Source organism: Lampetra fluviatilis, chromosome 3 (genome assembly GCF_964198595.1).
Source record: "Lampetra fluviatilis chromosome 3, kcLamFluv1.1, whole genome shotgun sequence".
Taxonomy (NCBI): Eukaryota; Metazoa; Chordata; class Hyperoartia; order Petromyzontiformes; family Petromyzontidae; genus Lampetra; species Lampetra fluviatilis.
In genome coordinates, this window is record NC_136277.1 from 31,391,080 (window position 1) to 31,411,514 (window position 20,435).

The following is a 20,435-nucleotide window of genomic DNA, read 5'->3' on the forward strand; positions in this document are numbered from 1 at the left end:
GCTCGTCCACTCGCTCGCTCACTTACCCACTCGCCCTCCGACTCACTCGGACAAACACACGCGACAACAAACACCATGAATGGACGCGCTTTATTCAAAAGCGTTCCCGCCCGAAACACGAGACCACCGTATTCCCGGTGCACATCGGCCGGCGGCAGCCGCGCGGATCGTGGCCCCACTGCTCACCGTTCACTCTGTGCTCGTTCCGCTGCAGGTCTCGGAGCAGGAGATGGACGAGGCGATCGCGAGGCCGAACCCACGCAGCGTCACGAGCAAAGATTCCACGCCGGCCCCTGGCGGCATCACCGCCGGTAAGGGCGCCACGGTGGCGAGATGTTAACTACCTCGCCTCGTATACAGGAGGTCGTGGGGTCGATCCCTCTATGTTTGGAGTTTGCGTGGTCTCTCTCCCCCGTGGTCACGTGCATTTTTCTCCGTGTCCTCCGGTTGTTCCCTCCACATTCATAATCAACATGACGTGTTTCGAGTATTTGGCTGCTCTACATTTCCACGTGATGATGAACCCATTTCGTTGAGTCATCACTTGTGACAGCCAGGTCGTTTTCTGCAGACGAGCTATCTGGTCAAATGAAAAAACGATATAGTTTAAGTGTAACAACCTCGTCACCTCTGTATCACCTCCTCGTTGGCCATAGCATCACTGCAGTTGGTCTGGAGGGTGGCTAGCACTCGGATGGGCGACTGCCTGGGAGCTAGCAGGTGGTGTCATAGACTTGGGCCGTGAGATGATCGGGAGATGTCAGCACAGCAGAGCATTCTCGCATCCAAGTGTGCAGAGCTTTGACGCACCAATACGCGTGTCGATGTAATGTAACGTCGGTGCGTTCATCTCTCCTCGTCTATCGGTGTGTCCGTGCGTGTGTCCACCCGTATTCACGGCTCTGTGCCTCCATTCCCTCCCGCCATGTGCCCGCGCGTCCGTGCCGTTCACGTGCCCTCGTGTCTCCGCGCCCGCGTCCTTCCCCCAGCACTGCCCCCCAAGAGCCCGGCACCTTCCCCAGGCCCCTCCCCGTCCACGCGACCCCGCCAGGTCGAGAACGCGACCTCCGCACTCAGCTGGACGATGCGGCGCTTCCTCGAGCCCATGAGCCGGGTGGGTCGAGCCCTTCCCCCCCTCCTCCTCCTACCCCGTCCCCCCCACCACGCACCGCCCACACACTCCCCCCATTCCAGCCAGACTGCCCTGGGTGGAGCCGGGCGATGGGTGTGGGGGGGGCGTGGGGGGAAGCTGGGTATGCAGCAATGCAGAGATTGTAAGCCTTGGTGTTAGACAGTGCCGGATGATCCTAGTAGCACAAGTAGCTACATATGTAGTAGCTACGGGCCCCGTACTTTCAAGGGACCCGCGCTAAATGCTTTCAAGCTATCAATTCCGATTTAGTGATTCTGCACTTGCTCTATTACTATAGTACTATACTGCCTTCAACTTTTATGAACGACTGGATGTTTAAGGTTAGCGATTTGTCGTATTAGCTGGCTGTATAGCAAATAAAAAAAATACAATTACTTTACTATGCAAGTAAAAAATATGTTTATGTATATGTTTTTATTTATTTAGGGCCTCTTTATAATATATGCTACAGGCCCCGCACTAGCTGAATCCGGCACAGATGTTAGATTAGGAGTTTTCGTCAATCGCAGCCGACAAAACTGATCAATCTGGTGGCTTTTCATTTCGCTGGTCTGGAAGTTTGTCCCACACCCCAAGGTGGGCTGCCATTGGGAACCGTGCCCATTTAGATTTCACAGAGAACCGGTGCAGGTGGGTGGGACGTTTCCTATGTTGGCAAGCACAGCACCAGCTACTAATTTAAGGCTGAGTTGACCTTGGGGAGGCCCAGGACCGGTTCAGATAAACGCCGCTGGTGTTACACCATGAGCGGGTGATATCGCAGCGTACTAACCACTACGCCACCGCTCCCCAGTTGTCACATTTATGCGCACGCGCAAACAAAACAAAGAACCCCCATATAGCCTTAACAGACTGTTAGGGTAAGTGCTGTTAGCGAGTAACTATGAAGGCCAGCACGGCACATAAGAGGCTGGGTGGCCAACATCACGCCCGGCCGCCTTTGTCTCCCTCGTGGCGATGTTTACACACCGCACGAGGTACTAATGTGAGGCTAAGTCGACCTAGGGGAGGCCCAGCACCGGTTCAGATATTTGTCGCTGGCGTTGGCCGTGAGCGGGAATCGAAAGCGGGTCGCAGTGTTTGTAGCTCAGTGCGCTAACCGCTGCTCCACCGCTCCCTACACACGCACACACGCAGCAAGGATCCGTGAGCTCGGAGGCAGAGCTCTCCCAGTATTTCCCGGCCGAGGCGCCCGCACACCCGGCCGCCCTGGACAGACCGGACATCCCTGGCACTCCTCCTCCCCCTCCGGCTCATCATCCTGCTGCTCCTCCTGCTGCTCCCCATCCTCACGTCGGCTCCGGCGCTCACGGCAACGCGGGGCACGGCTCGCCCGCCCCGCCGTCCACGCGGGGAGCGGCGCCGCCGCCCTCGACGCCGCCGCCGCCACTGGCACCGTCGGCGTCGTCGCACGGTGCGTGACTCGGCGGTCCCGGTCGAGGTTCATCCTCCTCTGCTGCTGCCCCCCCCCCCCCCCCCCGTAGCCTGCGACTCCCTCCCTACCCCCAGCTGCCCGTGTTGCCGACTCCCTGCCCCCTGCTCAAGTCCAGGCTCACGCTCGTCCTCTTTTTGTCAGGCGACTGACCTGACTCTCTCGTAGCGGTCAAATGTGCGCTAAGGGGGTGCAGCTGCATCTAAAACAAAAATATTTTATTTTGCCAGGTAAGGCCCACTGAGCTCTGTAGCTCTTTTTCAGACGCGACCTGGCTGCCACAAACGATAGCACAACGAAGTGGCTCGTCACGTGGACATTTCTTGCAGCCAAATACTCTGAATGCACTTTGATTCTAAACGTGGAGGGAAAAAAACGGAGGACCCGGAGAACAATCCACACGACCACAGGGGGAGAGAGAGAGAGAGAACATGCAAAATCCAAATATACAGCAGGCGTCGTCAGGGTCGAGATCGAACCCACAATCTCGCCACTATGGTGCCCTGCACCGGAGCCCACGGGCAGGAGGGCCCCAGACACCTGGCTATGAAGAAGAAAAGGCAGGCAGGGAGGGGGGGGGGAAATTGAGCAGGGGAGCCCCCCATTACACTCCTCACGCCCCACGTGCAAACCGCGCCGCTGGGAGCGGCTGACTCGCCGCTTGGAGGCCGCGCGTAGCCGGCTGCTGCTCAAGGCCACGAGGCCGCAGGTGCCACCGCCCCTCCCTTCCTCACCTCTCCCCTTCTTCCTCACCCCCACCCCCACAACGCACGCCTTCCCGTGTCCCCCACGCGCAGCCAGGAAACCGTGGGTGTGCGAGGGGAAGCGGCGAGGCGCGGGGGAGCGCCGGGAGGGGCTGGCGGGGAGCGTGGGAGCGCACGCGCTCTGAGTCCATTTCACGATGATTTTATGGGGGGTGGGGGGGGGGTTGGTTTCTACGTATGTGTTTGTGCCCCAGAGCCACACTGTGCGGCAACATCCATTGCAGGTGGCGTGCCCTCTGTGTTCCACGCTCTCACCGACCCGCACTGACCGGCGTCGCGAAATACCAGAATCGAGAATATTTCTTGAGTCTGGATGGAATCCAATGAGCTGTGCAGTACATCTGTGGCGACCAAATACACACACACCATAGACAAATACGGTCGCCACAGCAGAATGACAGTCGTAATTACAACTTGTGTGTGGTGGTGGTGGTGGTGCTGGGTGCGTGGCGGAGTGGCCCCAACACAACACAACCCACCCCCGCCCCCTCCCCCGTCGTCTGCGGGTGCCACCCCTGGCCTCGTCGTTGATCCTCTTCCGCAAAACGTCCCCTGCGTCGCCGCGCGCGGGTGGGGCGGGCAGGCGGGGGGGGTCACGAGGGGACATTGGGGAAACGGAGTGGGCGGGCCGGTTTGAATTACGACCTTCATCATAACACCCCCCCCCCCCTTGTCGCATCTGTTTCCTGCGAGAGGGGGGGGCGCGATGCGTCCGCTGGCAATCGCCGCCCCTTGACGCCACAGAGAGAGTCCCTCCCCCCCACCACCCCATTTATTGACTCCGTCGTTTGGCTACCGTGGCCGAGCCAACGGGCACGACGGTGGTTTTGCAGGTGCCCGAAGCACGTGCGCGCGTTGGACTCCCTTCGCCCACCGCCCGTAGGCCAACCGCGCGACGTACAGTTGGCGAAAGAAGCGCAAAGAACACCCAACGCAACGCATGCCGTCAATGGCACTGCGCCGGAGAGGGATGGATGCAGGGCTGGCGTGGCGACGTTTTGGATGTCGAACTTCTTTCGCCACCGTACATAGCCAACCGTGCTCATCGGAGGTGCCGGGGAAGGACAACAAAAGGTCGATGGCCGAGAGAGCCGCCGACCTGGTCGGTCGCAGCGCCTATGAGCACGGTTGGCTATGTACGGTGCAAGAGAAGTGCAACATACATACAGTCGAACACCACCGATATGAACTTTCCCGGACGACGTGAGCTCTGCGAGTTGAACGCGGTAGCGTTGTTTGTAGTGTTGGCGCAAATTGTGGCACGATGGAAGAGTAGGCCAAATAACCTTTTAGAGGGGGGCTCTCTATAGCCTCCGCTAGGGGGGGGGGGGCCCTTCCACCAGCGGTGGCGTGATTGAGCAATTGCAGGGCTGCACCTTGACCTTTTAACCTTTTACCAATCGACAAAAAAATAAAACGGTGGCCTGCGGAAAGGGACGCAGCCTGCGGTGGCCGGGTGGCTGAAATGTCACATCGCTGGATCCCGGTTTCAGCCACCCGCGATCAAACCTGGTTCTCAATTCTAGTGCACGTCCAGCCACGGCCTGGCCACCGATGACTGCATCATGAAAATTCCTGCTGTGAGGTCGGGTGGGCAAGTACTGCCCTCCTATGTGTGGACCAGAGGTCGCTCGAAGCCTGTCTCCCAGAAGTAGCTCTGTGACCTCCGCTCCCGCGGGCCGTTCTCCAACACGCGGTGGAGTTACGCTGCCGTGCGAGAAATCCGGGGCAAACACAAATTGTGGGGGGGGGGGGATGGGGAGAATACCAAAACTGGAAGAAGAGAAAAAAAGGGACAGAGACACGTGTTGACAGATGTTCCTCATTCCGTCTCGGTTTCGACCTTTCTACTGCTGACAGTTACACACGGAATGAGCTGCAGAAGCTTAAAATAAAAATCAAGACAGACGTTGGGGGGCAAAAAACATACTGACGAGGCGCTTATCGGATTGTGCAAACATGGCCAACACGTGCGTAATTCGGAGAGAGGCATTATGAGCCGCACGGCTTCCTGTGTCGGGATATTTATTTAATTGCGAAGGTCGCAAGGCAAGTTGCGTGACGTTCGTTTCACAAGCTCTCCTCCTCCCCCCTCACTCGTCCGCTCTCTCTGCCGGCAGCGGCGCTCGTTCAGATCGCAATCCCGTCCCGCCTCGGCTGCCTCCAGTCGAGGCCGCGTTTCCCCTTCTCGCAATTGTTTACAAGCAGCTTCTTCTATCCAACGTCTTCTTATCTCGCGAGTAAATACTTGGTACGTATGTTGAATTTCTTTCGCACCGTACGTCCCCAACCGTGATAATCGGAGGTGCGGGGGGTGTTGGAAGGACAGCGTATATATTCATTTTGAAGAAAACAAAGTGCGGAGCTAAAGAGATGAGTTCTGCGATGATTAAGTGTTCTTATTTATTCAGATGGAACTGTTCCCGGCCACGGCGGAAACGGCCAATGTTAACGTGCGCGGCCGCCACGGGCATCGCTCGGAGCGTGCGACTGTTTCCCGGACGTTCTTAGAGCGTGCGACTGTTCCCTGGGCGTTCGTGAGCCCCCCCACCCCACCCCACCCCACGCATCTCCGCATCTCTCTCCCTCGCAGGCAGGGGACACGCCGGCCGGGACACCAAGTGGGAGAGGCATTCGGGTCGCGACGCCCGGCACGAGAGACGTCCGCAGCCCGCCTCCACTCGGGCAGAAGAGGCGACGTTGCAACAGCAGCGGCGGCAGCAGCAGCAACAGCAGCAGCAACAACGGCTGCAGCAGCAGTTGCAGCAGCAACTACAGCAGGAGCTACAGCAGCAGGTGGGGAGGATTCCACCGGACGTGTCTGGGTTCTTCGACGTGTCGCGGGGAAAAAAATCTGCCGTGACAATGTGGATGCACGTTCTGAAAACGAAATCTGTCTCAAAAGTTGACGATTGTGTTCCTTTGCCTGTCCTCTGCTGTATAATTCTGTTTGGGTCAGATTTGAGTGAAGGTAATTTGATAATGATGATTGTGTGACGCGTGCATGCTCCCCGCAACGCACCTACAGCTTAGCATGGTTGGCTACGTACGGCGCGAAAGGAGTTCAACGTACATGCATATGTACGTGCGCGGCTCCTTTGTCAATCCACTGCTGGATGAGGGCCTCCCCACACCATGTGGGTTGTGGTGGTGATTGGACCGTACTTCTCCATGCTGGTCCGCGCGGGTTGATTAGGGTTGGTGAGGGTTGGTGAGGATTGATGAGGGTTTACGAGGGTTGGTGAAGGTTGGTGAGGATTGGTGAGGGTTGGTGAGGATTGGTGAGGGTTGGTGAAGGTTGGTGAGGATTGGTGAGGATTGGTGAGGGTTGGTGAGGGTTGGTGAGAGTTAATGAGGGTTGGTGAGGGCAATAATATCATGTGTATAACAGCAAATATTATTCCATTAATACCTTGCCGAGTGTCAAGGGAAGCTAATCCAGTTCCCTATAGGGCATCGATTAAAGGACCATGCACAGGGGCCTTCAGCTGCATGACTGACAGTAAAGACGCTAAATAAGAGCCAGACGTGTCGTCACGGCACCAGCAAAGGCACCGTGACATCGCACCCGTGAAGCCTAACGCAACGCCACCGCTACAATCGTGCGACTCGCCATAACTCCGGAGTGCGTTGCCCGCCCCCTCCCCCCAACCCCCCCCACCCCCCCCACGAAACAAACACCTCTTTGACGCGTGAATCCCTAAACAGTTGCACGGGCCCCAGCCGCCGTCGAAACAAGACGCCCGCACCACCAGGGGCCCCACGGACGCCAGCAACAAATCTTCAACGGCGCGCGAGGCCTCGCCGGAGCCAGCGAGGAGTTCACCTCCGTCCGAGCGAACGCCGAGCGCCGCCGCCGCCGCCGCGGCGCCGCCGCTCGTCCGCAACCGGCAGGTGGAGGCGGCGAAGCAGGCGGCGCCGCCGGACAGCCCTCAGGCGTCGCGCAGCCCCCTGCTGCGGCAGCGGCGTGTCTTGCGCTACGAGGACGACGGCCTGAGCGACGAGGAAGGCGGCGGCGGCGGGCGACCGGCGCGGGAGGGACGGGGCCCGGCGGGGAGGGGCGGCAGCTTCCGCGCGTGCCGGGCGGCCCGGCGAGGGAGGGCCGCCGATCGCCCCGTGACCGACGCGGCCGCCGACGGCCCTTTGCAAGCGCCGTCTCCGTCGTCCTCTGCCCTCTCCACGGCGGCGGCGGCCGTGTTCTCGTCGTCGTCCTCGTCGCAATCGTCGGCGGTCAAGCGGGAGCTGGCCAACTCGGGCATCGTCATCGCCACCTCGTCGGTGGAGGTGGACGACGAGAGCCAGGACAGCGACTTCTTCTGCTACGGCGGCAACGCGCGTGCCGCCAGCAGCGACGTGCCCAGCTCGCTGCACGGCAGCTCGCTCGAGTCGGAGGACGGGCCCGGCGCGGGCAGGGAGCGTGGCGGCGACTCGCCGTTTGTGCCCATCCGCGGCACCATCGCCACCACGTACTTTGACTACGCGGGGGGCGCAGCGGACACCTGCGGCGTCGGCAGCGGCGGCGGGGGTAGCGGGTTGACCGTTGGCCGACACGCGGACCCGTGGAGCGACGGAGAGGTGAGTTGCGCCGCCGGCGGACAAATCGATTTCAAGCGATCGCCCAAGCTGGAGCACAAGGCGGTGATGCGTGTCAAGAGCATGCTGAGCGTAGAGTGTCCACAGCAGCAGCAGCAACAGCAGCAGCAGATCATCTCATGCCAGACACAGTCGCCAACAAACAGAACCACAGCCAAGTCCCAGGCGAAGGGTGGATCGGCCGACACCTCTGCAGTCGAAGCCGCGAGGTCGGAGGGTTCGGATTTGGGGGACACGGAACCCGTCGCTACGGAGGCGGCTCCTAGTGAGGCCTCCCGCTCTGCCGGAGTGGAGGGAGCGGACGACGCTTCACCCGGTGACGGCTCGGGTCGGACCGGTCATTCCGGAGAACGTGGCGTGGCCGTGCCACGCGCGGACGTGTCGTCATCGCAAGGCCTGGACGGCGAACTTCCGGACTCTGTGACGTGGACCGATTCTGCTATTCATATCCACCACGAAAGCGAACTTTGCAATCTCTCCGGCGCTGCGGATCTGACCAACCGCGTGGGGTCGGACATCCGTGCCGACGCCGGGAATCCGACGGTGTCCGTCCCGCCTTCCGGAGGACGCGACAACGGTGCGCCCCCCGCTCTCATCGGCGGCGACCCGGCCTGCCGGCGCACGGGGGAGGCGGCCGCGGGCTATGACCCACCCTCGAGACCCGGCCCAGCGCGCTCCGTCGTGAACGGCGACGGCGAGGGGGCTACCCGGGGCGGGCGGCCCGGGTCGTACGACCTGCAGGTGGTGCAGATCTCGAGGCGGGAATCGGAGACGTTCGGCCTGGACCTGGAGATCAAGCCGGCGCCCATGCGCGTCTACATCAAGGAGCTCAAGCGCGGCGGAGTGGCCGAGCGGGTGAGCTGACGCGTTCGTGCCGGCTCTCTCTTTGGCAATGTCCGGTAGCGACGGTGTGAAGCAACGGAACTCCTCTACGATTCCCTGTTTTGGCAAATCTTATTCCACTGTTGCAGTTGGCATGACCATTTGGATTTCTCGCCGAGCAGAGCGTAGCACGTGTCTGTGTGCGAACGGCCTACAGGAGGAGATATCGCAGGACTGCGGCGGAGAGCCCTTTGAGGGACACGTTGTCCACGCTCGGAGTCCTCACACTTTGCTACCCGCCCTCACTTGAGCCGTGGGCAGGAATTAAATTCAGGCCCCGCCGGGTTCGTGGTGCGGTGCCCAGACCACCATTCACCTGACACTGGGCATAGGCAGGACAGGATTTTGCGGTGAATAAATCTTTCCTCCCATTATGAAGCTGCGGTGATCTTAAAATTATGGTACGTTTTATAGACGCACGTTAAGCAACACTTTGCTCACACTTTTTTTTAAATTCTAATTTAAGAAAAAACGAAAGCATCAGCATCGACGGCTCCTCCGTGAGAAACGTAGCGTTTCTTACGACTTTGTAGGTTCTTCTCAACGAATCGTATCAATTTAACGTAATTTCCACGGGCTCTTGTTGATGTCGTAGAAAAGCGACCGGATAGGCGAGCGCCCGCGATCACGAGGGTCAGGAGAGATATCGCCCGTTCCAGGAAACGTCCGCGGGGTTTGGGGTTTTTCACGTTTCCATTGGAAGCCCAGGTGTTCCTTATCACCGCCGACACATTTGGTTCCTGCCGAGTAAACTCCTCCTGCCACCCGCCCTCGCCGCCCTCAACTTCTGCCCAAGGTGCCCTCCTCCGAGGCTTTGCCCCCCCCCCCCCCCCGGGACGCTGCGTTTTAACGCATTCGCCGAGGCGCTCGCACGTAAAACGTCGCCCGCCGCTGCCTTCTGCCCACCCCAACGTCGGCACGGTGAAGTGGAGCTCGCTTGTTTAAAGGTGCGGGTGTGCGACGACGCGGTGAGGGCTCGCGGGTTCTGACGGACCGTCGCCTTGCGCTGTCGAGGGAGCCGAGGTAGGGAGGGCCGAGGAGGAGGCAGCGGCGGCAGTGTGGGGGTCAGCCCGGTTCACTTTCTCAAGGTCCCTCTGTGCGTCCGTTCGTCTGTCCGTACATCCGTGCGTCCGTCCGCCCGTGTGTCCGTCCGTACATCCGTGCGTCTGTCTGTCCGTACATCTGTGTGTCTGTCTGCCCGTCCGTCCTGACGTCTCTTATGTCCGTCCTCATCAGATGCGTGACTGCGAGTTGCAGGCAAAGCTTCATGTTGACACGGACGCGGTGTTGCGTTGCCGTGTGATACTGAGGGGTTAAGATGTTTTAAAACTCTGCATGTGGGTAAGCGAGCAAGGAGCAAACCGGTGATCATCTATATTTTTTGGCGGGGGGGGGGGGAGGAAATGTTACGTAAAAATTGTGCGTACTGCGTGAGCGTATACAGACTCTCTGGCCAGGTGTTAAAGATCATTTGGTGGCGCAGCAGCGGTCCAAGTTGTACGACTCACGTGTGTCGACTCCGTGTCGTCATGGATATCCTCATGATCGTGACCACCACCACCATCATCTTCAATCATCCCAGTGTAGTCCGCAGCGGTTGACCTACAGTGTCGTGGTTAGTGCACTGCGCTCGAAACCAGCGACCCGAGTTCGATTCCCGCTCACGGCCAAAAGTTGTGAAGTTTCGAACGGGTCTTGGCCCTCACCTAGGTCGACTACGCCTTAAATGAGTACCTGGTGCTGTGCGTAAACATCGGCGCTGGGTGGTAGGCAAATGTGGTCGTGCGCTGTGCCTGCCTTCGTAGGTGCCCGCTTAACGGAACTTACCCCGAACAGTCTGTTGAGGCTGTACGGGAAGGGGGGATCTTTGTAATAACACATCCAGAAAAAAGCTGCAGGTTCACTGAAATGCGTGCGGCCATGCGGTGGTTCGATTCCTGCTCGACGACCCCAGCGACCTGTGTTCGACTCCGGGCCCCGGCTAGCGTCAGTGGCCAGTGACATCCAAACTTGTGTCAGGTACCTCTCGAAGGGCACCTCATCCCTCAACGAAGACCCGTCCCGCACGCCTACGCGAGAGTAACTCTGCCTCTTGATACCAAGATCCAGGATGGTCATGTCTATGCGCCGCTTCTCGGTGGCAGCCCCAACAGTCTGGAACGATATCCCTCTGCACATTCGCAGCATCACCTCAATCGCCTCCTTCAAGAGAGACTTACTAACTCACCTCTACAAACCACGTGCTTTCGAGCGACTCTGAGCTTGGCTCCGCGCCTCTGAGTTGCGGCCACTACGTCTGAAAATTTGCGCGTGTTACAAATTGAACTATTATTATTATTACTATGTGCGTGCGCGTAACGTGTGCGTTCACACTACCCTGGGCCTCGTCTAGGTCGACTCGGCCTTAAGCGACGACCACGGGGGGGGGGACGAGACGAGCTATTGAGGCCTGCGCGTGTCCGTAGGAGGTGGGCGCCCGCCTTTGCTGCGGCGACGAGGTGCTGTGCGTGAACGGCGTGACCCTGTCGCTGCTGGAGCCCGACGAGGCCTGCCGCCTCTTCTGCAACCTGCCGCTGTCCTTGCGCATGGTGCTGCGGCGAGACGCCACGCGCTCACTCCCAGGTGGGTCCGCCTCCTCCTCGCCCTCCTGCTCGTCCACCTCGCCTCTTCATCCCCCTCACCCTCCTCCTCCTCGCCCTCCTCATCCCCCTCATCCTCCTCGCCCTCCTCATCCCCCTCCTCCTCCTCGTCCTCCTCCTCCTCACTCCCATCCTCGTCTTGATCCTCCTCCTCCTCATCATCCTCATCAACTTCGCCATAGTCCCGCCTTGTTGTCCTTCCCCCGCATCTCCACGCCTGTTATCCCCTTATCAGCAGTGCCACACCTTATTACAGACCAATTCAAACCGTATCGGTCACCCCGTGCCCTTATGGAGCTCAACGTCCATCCTGAAAAGTCTCATCACAAGGGAGAAACACAAACAAATAGACATTTTTCATCTTCTCCATATTGAAACTCCTGTATTGACCTGAACTCAATTTCCCTGTACAAGACTACGGGGTCAACCGTATGGGTTGACACGGTATGCATCTCAGATGAGCACGGTTAGCTACGTACGGTGCGAAAGAGGTTGAGAGTACATACGTGCACAGCTCGTTCTCATCATCCTTGTCATTCGCATCATCGTTTCCATAGTCACAGTTTAAACACGTAGGCTTTCACCACCAATATTATCTAAGATAAAGGTTTTTTTTTGGGGGGGGGGGGTTGGGGTTAGATCAAGAGTACTTCACAAACCTGACTGTCGCCCGATGCAGTTGGTTGTCGGCACCCGAATTGTAAATGTTGTGGGTTTACTCTCCAACACCCCGTTGTGCTGAACTAGCAACTAATTATGAGCACGATTCGTTGGCGTGACGAAACCTTGCCAACTGGCTGTTGTCAGGCGGTGGCGGGTTTAACGAAACACGTTTATCTTTCTGATATCCAACCGCAAAATAAAACCCCTTCACCTCGTCCTCATCATCCTCCTAAATTGTCATCTTTTCCCCCACCAGCTCCTCCTCCTCCACCTTTCCTACCCGGCACACCACATCCAGTATGCACTCTCCCTCTGGCCTGTGGCTGCCATTCCTCACCGTGTCACCTATTACAACCTACCGGGAACATATTTGGCGAGAAATTATACTACCAGTCAGATGGTGTGATTCGGTTATCACATTCGATCGAACTATTTTTTTTACCGAAATGAATGTTTTTATCTTTTCCTGCAATGTGCTGTGCAAGGTGGCCGTGGAAAGTTCCTTCCGCGTCGTTTGACGTAAACGGTTGTTCCTGTACAATATCTAGAGCCACTTGGAGTGTTAGGTCGCGATACAAATCCACGTTATGTTTATGATGAATATCATCATCATTGTTATTAGTATTACGAACCCCGGATCGGCTCCGTGTCTCTCATTTCACGCGACTCAGCCGCCCCTTGTCAGCGCCACGCTCCGATAATGAACATTAACCACCGACCCCCGCCGGCTCAGCCCGAGCTGTAACTAAACCCCACGGTCAGGAAGGATGTGGATTTGCCAGGGATTGGTGGGGGTGGTGGGTGGGTAGATGGGGAGGTGGGTGGGTGGGTGGGGGGCTCCGGATATCCAGCGCCTGTGTTGACAGCGGCCGGGGTGCGTAATTGTGTGATTGATCGTCTTCCTGCGTCAGGGTCTCGCGTTGACCCCCTCCTCACACTGCTGCTGCTGCTGCCTGCTGCACCTGGGCCTCGGGGGTGTAGCAGCAGCAGAAGCAGCCAGAGTATAAAGCAGAAGCAGCAGCAACAGCAGTAGAAGCGACAGCTGCAGTAGAAGAAGAAGTAGCAGGAGCCGCAATAGCAAAAGCAACGGCAGCAGCAGTAGGCGCAGCGGTGAGGTTTGCTTCGCTTGTCCGAGAAGTTACAGCCCTCCTGGTATTGGCCAACATGCCGACGCTGCTAAAGTACCTCTTAAATCATACTCTTAGTTTTTTAGGTAAAGTCACGTAGGTAAAAATTTGAAATTAAAATTAATAAAAAAAAAATAATAGAAAAAAAATTTTTTGATTAATTTTAATTTCAAATTTTTACCTACGTTATTTACCTACGTGACTTTACCGAAAAAACTAAGAGTATGAATCCTTGCAGTCACGAAAGCTTCAAATCTAGAACCTCTTAAATCACTCAATTGGGAATATGCACAGCAGCAACATCGCTGCCCTCCTGTGAAACACTTGGCAGGACCCTCCTGAAAAAGAGCCACAAGACTCATAAACGAGCTTTTGTTTTGGGTGAAGAAGTCACGCTGACTGACACGCGCGTCTGCCCCACCTTCTGATCCTTGCGACTTGTATGTATGTATGTTGAACGTCTTCTACATCGCCACTAGAGAGACAAAGGCGGTCGTGGCTTTTTTCTGGCCACCCACCCCCTCGTGTGCCGTGCCGGCCTTCATAGGTGCTCGCTAACAGCGCTTGCCCCAAAGGTCTGTTGAGGCTGTATGGGGGATCTTTGTCTTCGTCTTGAATTTCTTTCACACCGTACGCAGCCAACCGGGCGGGAGTCAGTTGGGAGGGTGTTGAGCCTTGAGCCACTCAATGAGGCTGTCCCGGATAAGCAAGTTGATTAATAATGGCAAATGTGTGTGTGTGTGGAAGGTATGGGAAGTGGTTAGTGCACTGCGCAGGGAGATTTGGGTTTAAGCATTATTGGTCACACACCAACGCTTGGTCAACTCAAACCAAATGCGCAACAGCGGTGCCGTGGTGGGTAAATAAGCACGAGCACCGGGAAAACAAAGACGGTCAGTTTAAGTACAGAAGTAGGAGCCCTTTAAGACCCAAGGTCCAAACAAAAGCACAGAATGGAATATCGGCGCAGAAAGACCGAACAACGTCAGGCCAATTCAACGATTATATTACATTAGTTGCTGCTAAAATTAAATATTCAGACGATAATGTCTTCACATCACTGAGTGTGTACATATATGTACAGTGAGCATAACCATTACAATTTTAACAACATGACAATATTCCTACTTGTTTCTGCTGTAACTAACAAGTACTCGGGTTTACCCACAAAAAGCCACATTTATCAGTAAAATGAAAATCCGTTCGAGTTCTTGGTATGTGGGTACTTTGTATGTTGAACTTTTTTCGCCACCATACGTAGGCAACCGTGCTAATCGGAGGTGCGGGGGAAGGACAACAAACTAAACATGCGTGAGTCATCGTAATGCTATAGTAGTAGTAATAATAATCATATCAACCAATTTTATTTTTAATTCGGCAGCAACAGCAGCAGCAGCAGAGAAAGGCACCATGAGCTCGGGCGCCACGCCAGCAGACCCCCCGATGGGGGAGGGGGGCCTGGCGTGTCTGGCCGGCGAGGGCCGGCAACGGCGCTGCGACCCCGACCCCGACCCCCTCGTCAGCGAAACAAAACGGGAAGCGGCAGGGGAAGCGGAGCTCCCACTGCGAGCGCCGCCCGCGGAACCGCAACAGAAGCAGCAGCAGGAGGGGGAGGGGGAGCAGCAAGAGAAGCAAGAGGAGGAGGAGGTACCGCCTCCTCAAGGCAAAGGCAGAGACGACGACAACAGCGACGACAACAACAACGATGACCACAGCGACATCCCCGTGTCATACATCGACGACGTCCTCGACCAGATCTTGTCCGAGGACAGGGGTGGCAGCGACGGCGGCGGCGGCGGTGACGGCCCGGGAGAAGGAAGCGCGGTGCCACTGGCGGGCGGAGTCGGCAAAGTCGGCACGGAAGCGATAGAAGGAACGAGCGGTGGCAGCGACGAGGAAGCGAGAGAGTGGAGTGCGACGGAACCGTGCCCCGCTTCCCTCCCCACGCTAGAAAGTTACGACCGCGAGGGAGACCGGCGCGGGACAGAGCGGGAGGCATGGGACCGGCGCGCGGACGGTTTCTCGGAGAGGGACGATCCCGCGAAGCGAGCGGCGCCAGCTGACTGCGACGAAGACACCTGCCCCGAGCAGGAGGATCCCGCCGATCGAGCGACGCCCGGCGGGGCGCTGACCGCAGGAGGAGGCGACGGGATGCACGGCGGCGATCCGTGTTCGGAGGCGTTCGTCGTGGCCGAGCGAGTGCCCTTAGCCTCGGATCCTCGGAGCGAGGCCGCAGATGTTATGGCCGATGAAGACGCCGCTCGCGTCAAGGTGCTTGGTGGACGCGTGCCTGACGTGGGCTCGGCTCCCGACATGGACAATGAAGTCTCGTCCCTTCCACGGGCAGACCGTTGCAAGGTGGATGAGCTTGTTGAGCCGGGACTGCAAGCTGTGACTGGCGGAGCGGTGGACGGAGGCGAGGGGAGGAGTGAAAATCCGAGGCAGATGGAGGACGACGTTTTTGTGCAAGGAGAGGTCAGAGACGTTAAAATAAGACCCCACTCACCTCCAGCGCCGAGCTTGGACTACAGTGACCCCAGGGCAGAAGCCTTAGGGATGAATAATCGGGAACATCCAGAGCTTCCACAGGAGAGGCCAGCACTTCAGGGACTGGCCTGCACGGCGGTTCATCACACCTTCTGCGATGGTCAGAGTCCTGCCAACGTGGCCAAGTCCGACCGTCCTCCCAAAACGCTCCCGAAACCCAAGATCCCGCTTGCGCAACTCCTGCAACGTGCCGATAGCCAAAACTCCTCCCTCGACGAGCCGCCAGGAAGCGCCGCCTGCCCCGCGACCGCGAGAGCGGACCCCGAGCCCGATAAACGCACCTCTCACTCGGCGGCCAGGGTGTCGTTTGTGACTCTCTCCGGTCCTGAACAACCGCTGGACAAGAACAGGGCAATTGAAGTGACAAACATTGCGACGGCGGAGGAGCGGCCAGAGGCGGTGGTGTGCAGGCCCGTGAAGCCCATGACGCCCGGGCAGATCTTGTCGAGGAGGCACTCGAAGGAGTGGGTGGCGACAAAGCCAGCGGCGGATTCCTTCCGCGCCTTCAGCACCGCCAGCGTGGGCGACGAGAAGTCCAAGCAGAGATCGGCGGCGGTGGGGAGAGCCCAGAGCTTCCAGCCCAAATCGCCGCTGGTCGCGAGCCGATCCTTTCCTAGCGGAGCTTCTTCGGAGGGCAAGAGAGCGAGTGGTGTCGGCAGTGGCAGCGCCGCGCCCGCCAAGTTCTTGAAGGTGAAAGCGACGCCGGTGATGCTGGACGACGCGGAAGACGTTCCCACGGGAACGGGCGAGCGGGCCTCTCCGCCGAGTTCCAGAAGCAACGCAACAATTTCTGAAGGCAACGAGAAGATCGTGATCCTCCCGTGCACTGGGACAACGACGCAGGGGCAATGGACTGCGAGCCCCATGGCCGGTGACGTTGAGAGGAGCGCGCTGTCCGATAGTCAGCCACGGAAAGTGAAATGGGCTGACACAGAAAAAGACAAATCGAGGGTGGCGGAATCGATTGAGAATTCCAAGCCGACCGGCTTGTCTGTCCGCCAGAAGATCTGCTCGTTCGAAAGCCTCTTCGGCATCCAGGACACACCCCTGTCCGGGCTGAAACCAGGGGACAGGAGGTCTGTGGTCGGGTACGTCCCCGTCGGTCACTCGGACGAGGACAAGCCAACAGCTTTGCTGAGGAAGGACGTCGCGTTTCACGGCGGGAAGAGGGAAAACCTCCTGCAGCTCTCTAAGTCAACATCGTTGGACGTTCATTGTTATCAGATGACGAGCAAAAGCAAGGACGTGGCACAGGCCAAGAGGATCTTCCACGAGAGGACCTCATCCGCGGATGGACACACGTTTACCGACAGGGGTCAGACGGCGAGCGCGGAGAGTTGCCCGTCCGTCGACACGAGTCCTCCTGAGGCCGCCGCAGCCGAGCACTATCCCGGGGCAAGCTCAACCTCCGTCTCCCGCTCGAGGACGTCTGGCCACCTCGTGAAGCGGCTGAGCGACGATGCCTCGCCCGCTGGGAACTCCGCCTCGTCGAAAAGCGACGACCTGGAAATTCCGTCGAGCTCGCCAGCGGTGCCGCGATCGCCAGCGGCCCGGTCCGCTCATTGGCGGGTAGAGGTTTTGCGGGACGAGGCTCTGCCAGCTCCTCCTCCAAACACCGCTGCCGCCACAGCTACAGCTACCGCTGCCGCCACAGCTACAACTACCGCTGCCGCCACAGCCCCCGCGAGCAGCAGCTCCCCCGAGTCGGCGTCCGACGAGGACAGCATTTCAGCAGCGGACAGCGACAACTGCCAGCAGGACCGCAGCTTCTCCATCAGGTGAGGCGAACGGTGGCACCGTGGCGCGGTGGCGCACAACGCCGGTGGACCCGTGCCATGGACGCGAGTGAGGGTTGTTGGTTCCCCTAGGGATTTGAGAAACTCCCAAAGCAGCTTGCTTTGGGGTGAGGTGGTCAAAAGTGTGAGTTGTGTATAACTTTGATGGATATCTCCTGATTTTTTTTTTCCCGGGTGCTCCAGTTTCCTGCTACAAGTCAAATGCTCATTCATGGAATTGGCCTAAGATCTTGATATAAGATTCTCCAGAAAACTCTTTTGTTCTTTCGGTAAAGTCACGTAGGTATAAAAATTAAACAAAATAAAATTAATTATTATGAAAAATAATTATTGTTAAAAATATTCTTATTTAAATTTTGCTTCAAATCCTCCTGAAAATAAGTATTCAGACTTATTAAGGCTATAAATGACATTATTATAATTTACCCCCCAATTGTGTCCTGATTGCACTATGGGCATCGCATCCTGAGACAAAGATTTCATTCGGAACTCTTAACATAGCAGTGCATCCCGTCATGTTAGAGAATGAACCGTGGAAGCGGACACTACAGACTTACAAGCTCAGCGCTCTGACCTCTGAACCACCCGGCCACCTCCAGGGAGCACCGAGTTTTAGGCGAGCGGGGCCCAAAGCGGTGCGGAAGCGTCGTGAGTGTGACGGCAGAACTGAGCCAGATGTGTGCACGTGTGGTGCCCCCCCCCACCCCGGCCCCCAAGCCTGGCGGAGCTGAACGAGTCGGCCTCGTCGGCGCTGCGGGACGAGGGCGGGCGCGAGCGCTCGCTGTCGAGCAGCTCCACGCTCTCCGTGGCTTCCGTCGCGTCGCTGCTTCCGTCAGCCGAGATCGAGCGACTCGTGGAGGAGTCGCGCTCGCTCGGGGACGAGGTCGGTGCCCACCCCGCTGCTGCTCCCCCATTCGTCTCGATCCCCCCGAGGCCTGCATCCCTTCTAGCAACGCACCCTGCCTGATTTAATTTCCTTAACAATCATCATCACTTCATTTCCGCTGGCACCGCTGGACCATCCTGCTGTGGTTCAGAAGGCCGTCTGGAATGCTCTTCCTTCCGATAGTAGGAAGCCACTGGTGCCATGCACTTTAAAATCTAAAATCTAGATTGAAAAGTCATTTATTTAAAACAGTTTATTGCGTTTAGTTTGTTATCCTTCCCCGGCACCTCCGATTAGCACGTTTGGCTACGTACGGTGCGACAAAGTTCAACATGCGTACGTGCAAACATTCGAGTGTCGCTTCCGAGGCCAAAGGCCTTTTGACCCCCCCATCCATTGGCGCGGCGCCGGCGTGCAGGGCCTGGAGGACGTGCGCGTGGTCGTGCTGCACAAGGACGAGGGCGTGGGCCTAGGCTTCAGCGTCGCCGGAGGCCGCGACCAGGAGAACGCGGTCGTCACGGTAACATAACGATTGGCTTCGTTATTTAGTTCACATGCACAATCCCCTTTTGTCAACCTGGACGAGGGTGTCACCACTCAGTGGTTATTTGACCATACTTCACCATGACGGTCATTGTGGGTCGGCGATGGCAGGAGGCGCGGATGTGGATGCACATTGCGATAATATACGCTAACCTCTATTGGTCGGCCATCCAAGAATTTTAAACCCGACTTGGCCTCTGGGATCTGCCAAGATCGGGTGCATTACGGGTGATTTGGCCACCGTTCTTGTATTCAGCTTTGTCAAAGGAATTCCTACACCCTAAGTAATATAATAGGGTAACATTTAGGGTATTATTTTTTTAAGGAAATACCTTTTCTCTTTTTCAATATTTTTTTAGGAATTCACATCTGCTATTGTAGTAATAAATACATTTTATTTGCGTGTCCATATACACAAAAAACTCAACACATTCGTCAATAACACTGCCTTAAAATTCATATTACATAATAGGCAACGTTGTGAGCAATGTCCCTTCTTGACAGCACACATCTCATCTTCATAGCGCGCCTCTCATTTAATATCGATGCCTTTGAAGCTGCACTTGAACTTCAAAGCAGTTCTTTTAAACCCTACAAATAAAAAATATTTAAAAAATTCACGTTCATTCCATTTCGTTATTTTTGCTACTTAACAAAAAAAATCGAATTGCCATCCTTCGCTCTCTCGCGCGCTCGCAGATTCACCGCGTCTTCTCGCGCGGCGTGGCGGCCCAGGAGGGAACGATCCACCTGGGCGACCGCCTCCTCTCCATCAACGGCCGCTCCCTCAAGGGCGCCAGCCACGACGAGGCACTCTACGCCGTGCGCCAGGCTCGTGTGCCGCGCCAGGCCGTCGTGGTCGTGCAGAAGAGCGGCGGTGGCGGTGGCGGCGGTGCGGTGGCCGTGGGACGGCACGCGGACCCGCGGGGCGACGGAGCTGCGGGCAGCGCTCGTAGCGCGGCAGCGGCGCTGACGGTGGTGGCGCCGGTGGTGTCCGTGGCTGGCGAGGCCAACGCCGGCGATGCCGGAGACGATGGCAAGGAAAAGGGCCAGGATGGTGGCGATGGTGCGTGCCGGCAACGCGACTCGTTTTCAAACCGAAACGCTTTTGGCTCTTATCGTGTAGGAACACACATTGTCGCTGTGTCCCGTGCTGTCCCACGCGGGCGTCCAGTTGCATTCATGAGAAACAAAAGACTTGAAAGCAATGGCCAAGAGCATCGTTAATGGCACTGCGCTGACATCACTGTGAAGCTGCTGCCAGATGTTTAAAAACGTCAGTGCGGTGATGTCACTCGGGTGCTTGGCAGATAGCTTGATTGCGGATTTTCTTTTTTTACTCGTAAAGGTTTTCCCCAAATCTCAGTACAAGCGAGACTCATTCATGCGAACAGAGCGTGTACGCGACGG

The 20,435-nt window shown here is 57.4% G+C and overlaps 1 protein-coding gene across 2 annotated transcripts in view; it reads left to right on the forward strand.

The window, feature by feature from the left end:
* Positions 1–20,435, forward strand: part of LOC144931003 (uncharacterized) — a 30,217-nt gene that overhangs the window by 5,545 nt on the left and 4,237 nt on the right. For both annotated transcript variants that reach the window (XM_078854861.1, XM_078854862.1), the window contains exons 9-18: positions 215–311; positions 990–1,114; positions 2,291–2,567; positions 5,943–6,145; positions 7,058–8,797; positions 11,290–11,446; positions 14,635–17,578; positions 18,314–18,479; positions 18,901–19,002; positions 19,725–20,091. In XM_078854861.1, the coding sequence (XP_078710987.1) occupies positions 215–311; positions 990–1,114; positions 2,291–2,567; positions 5,943–6,145; positions 7,058–8,797; positions 11,290–11,446; positions 14,635–17,578; positions 18,314–18,479; positions 18,901–19,002; positions 19,725–20,091 (6,178 nt within the window). The remainder of the gene's footprint in view (positions 1–214; positions 312–989; positions 1,115–2,290; positions 2,568–5,942; positions 6,146–7,057; positions 8,798–11,289; positions 11,447–14,634; positions 17,579–18,313; positions 18,480–18,900; positions 19,003–19,724; positions 20,092–20,435) is intronic.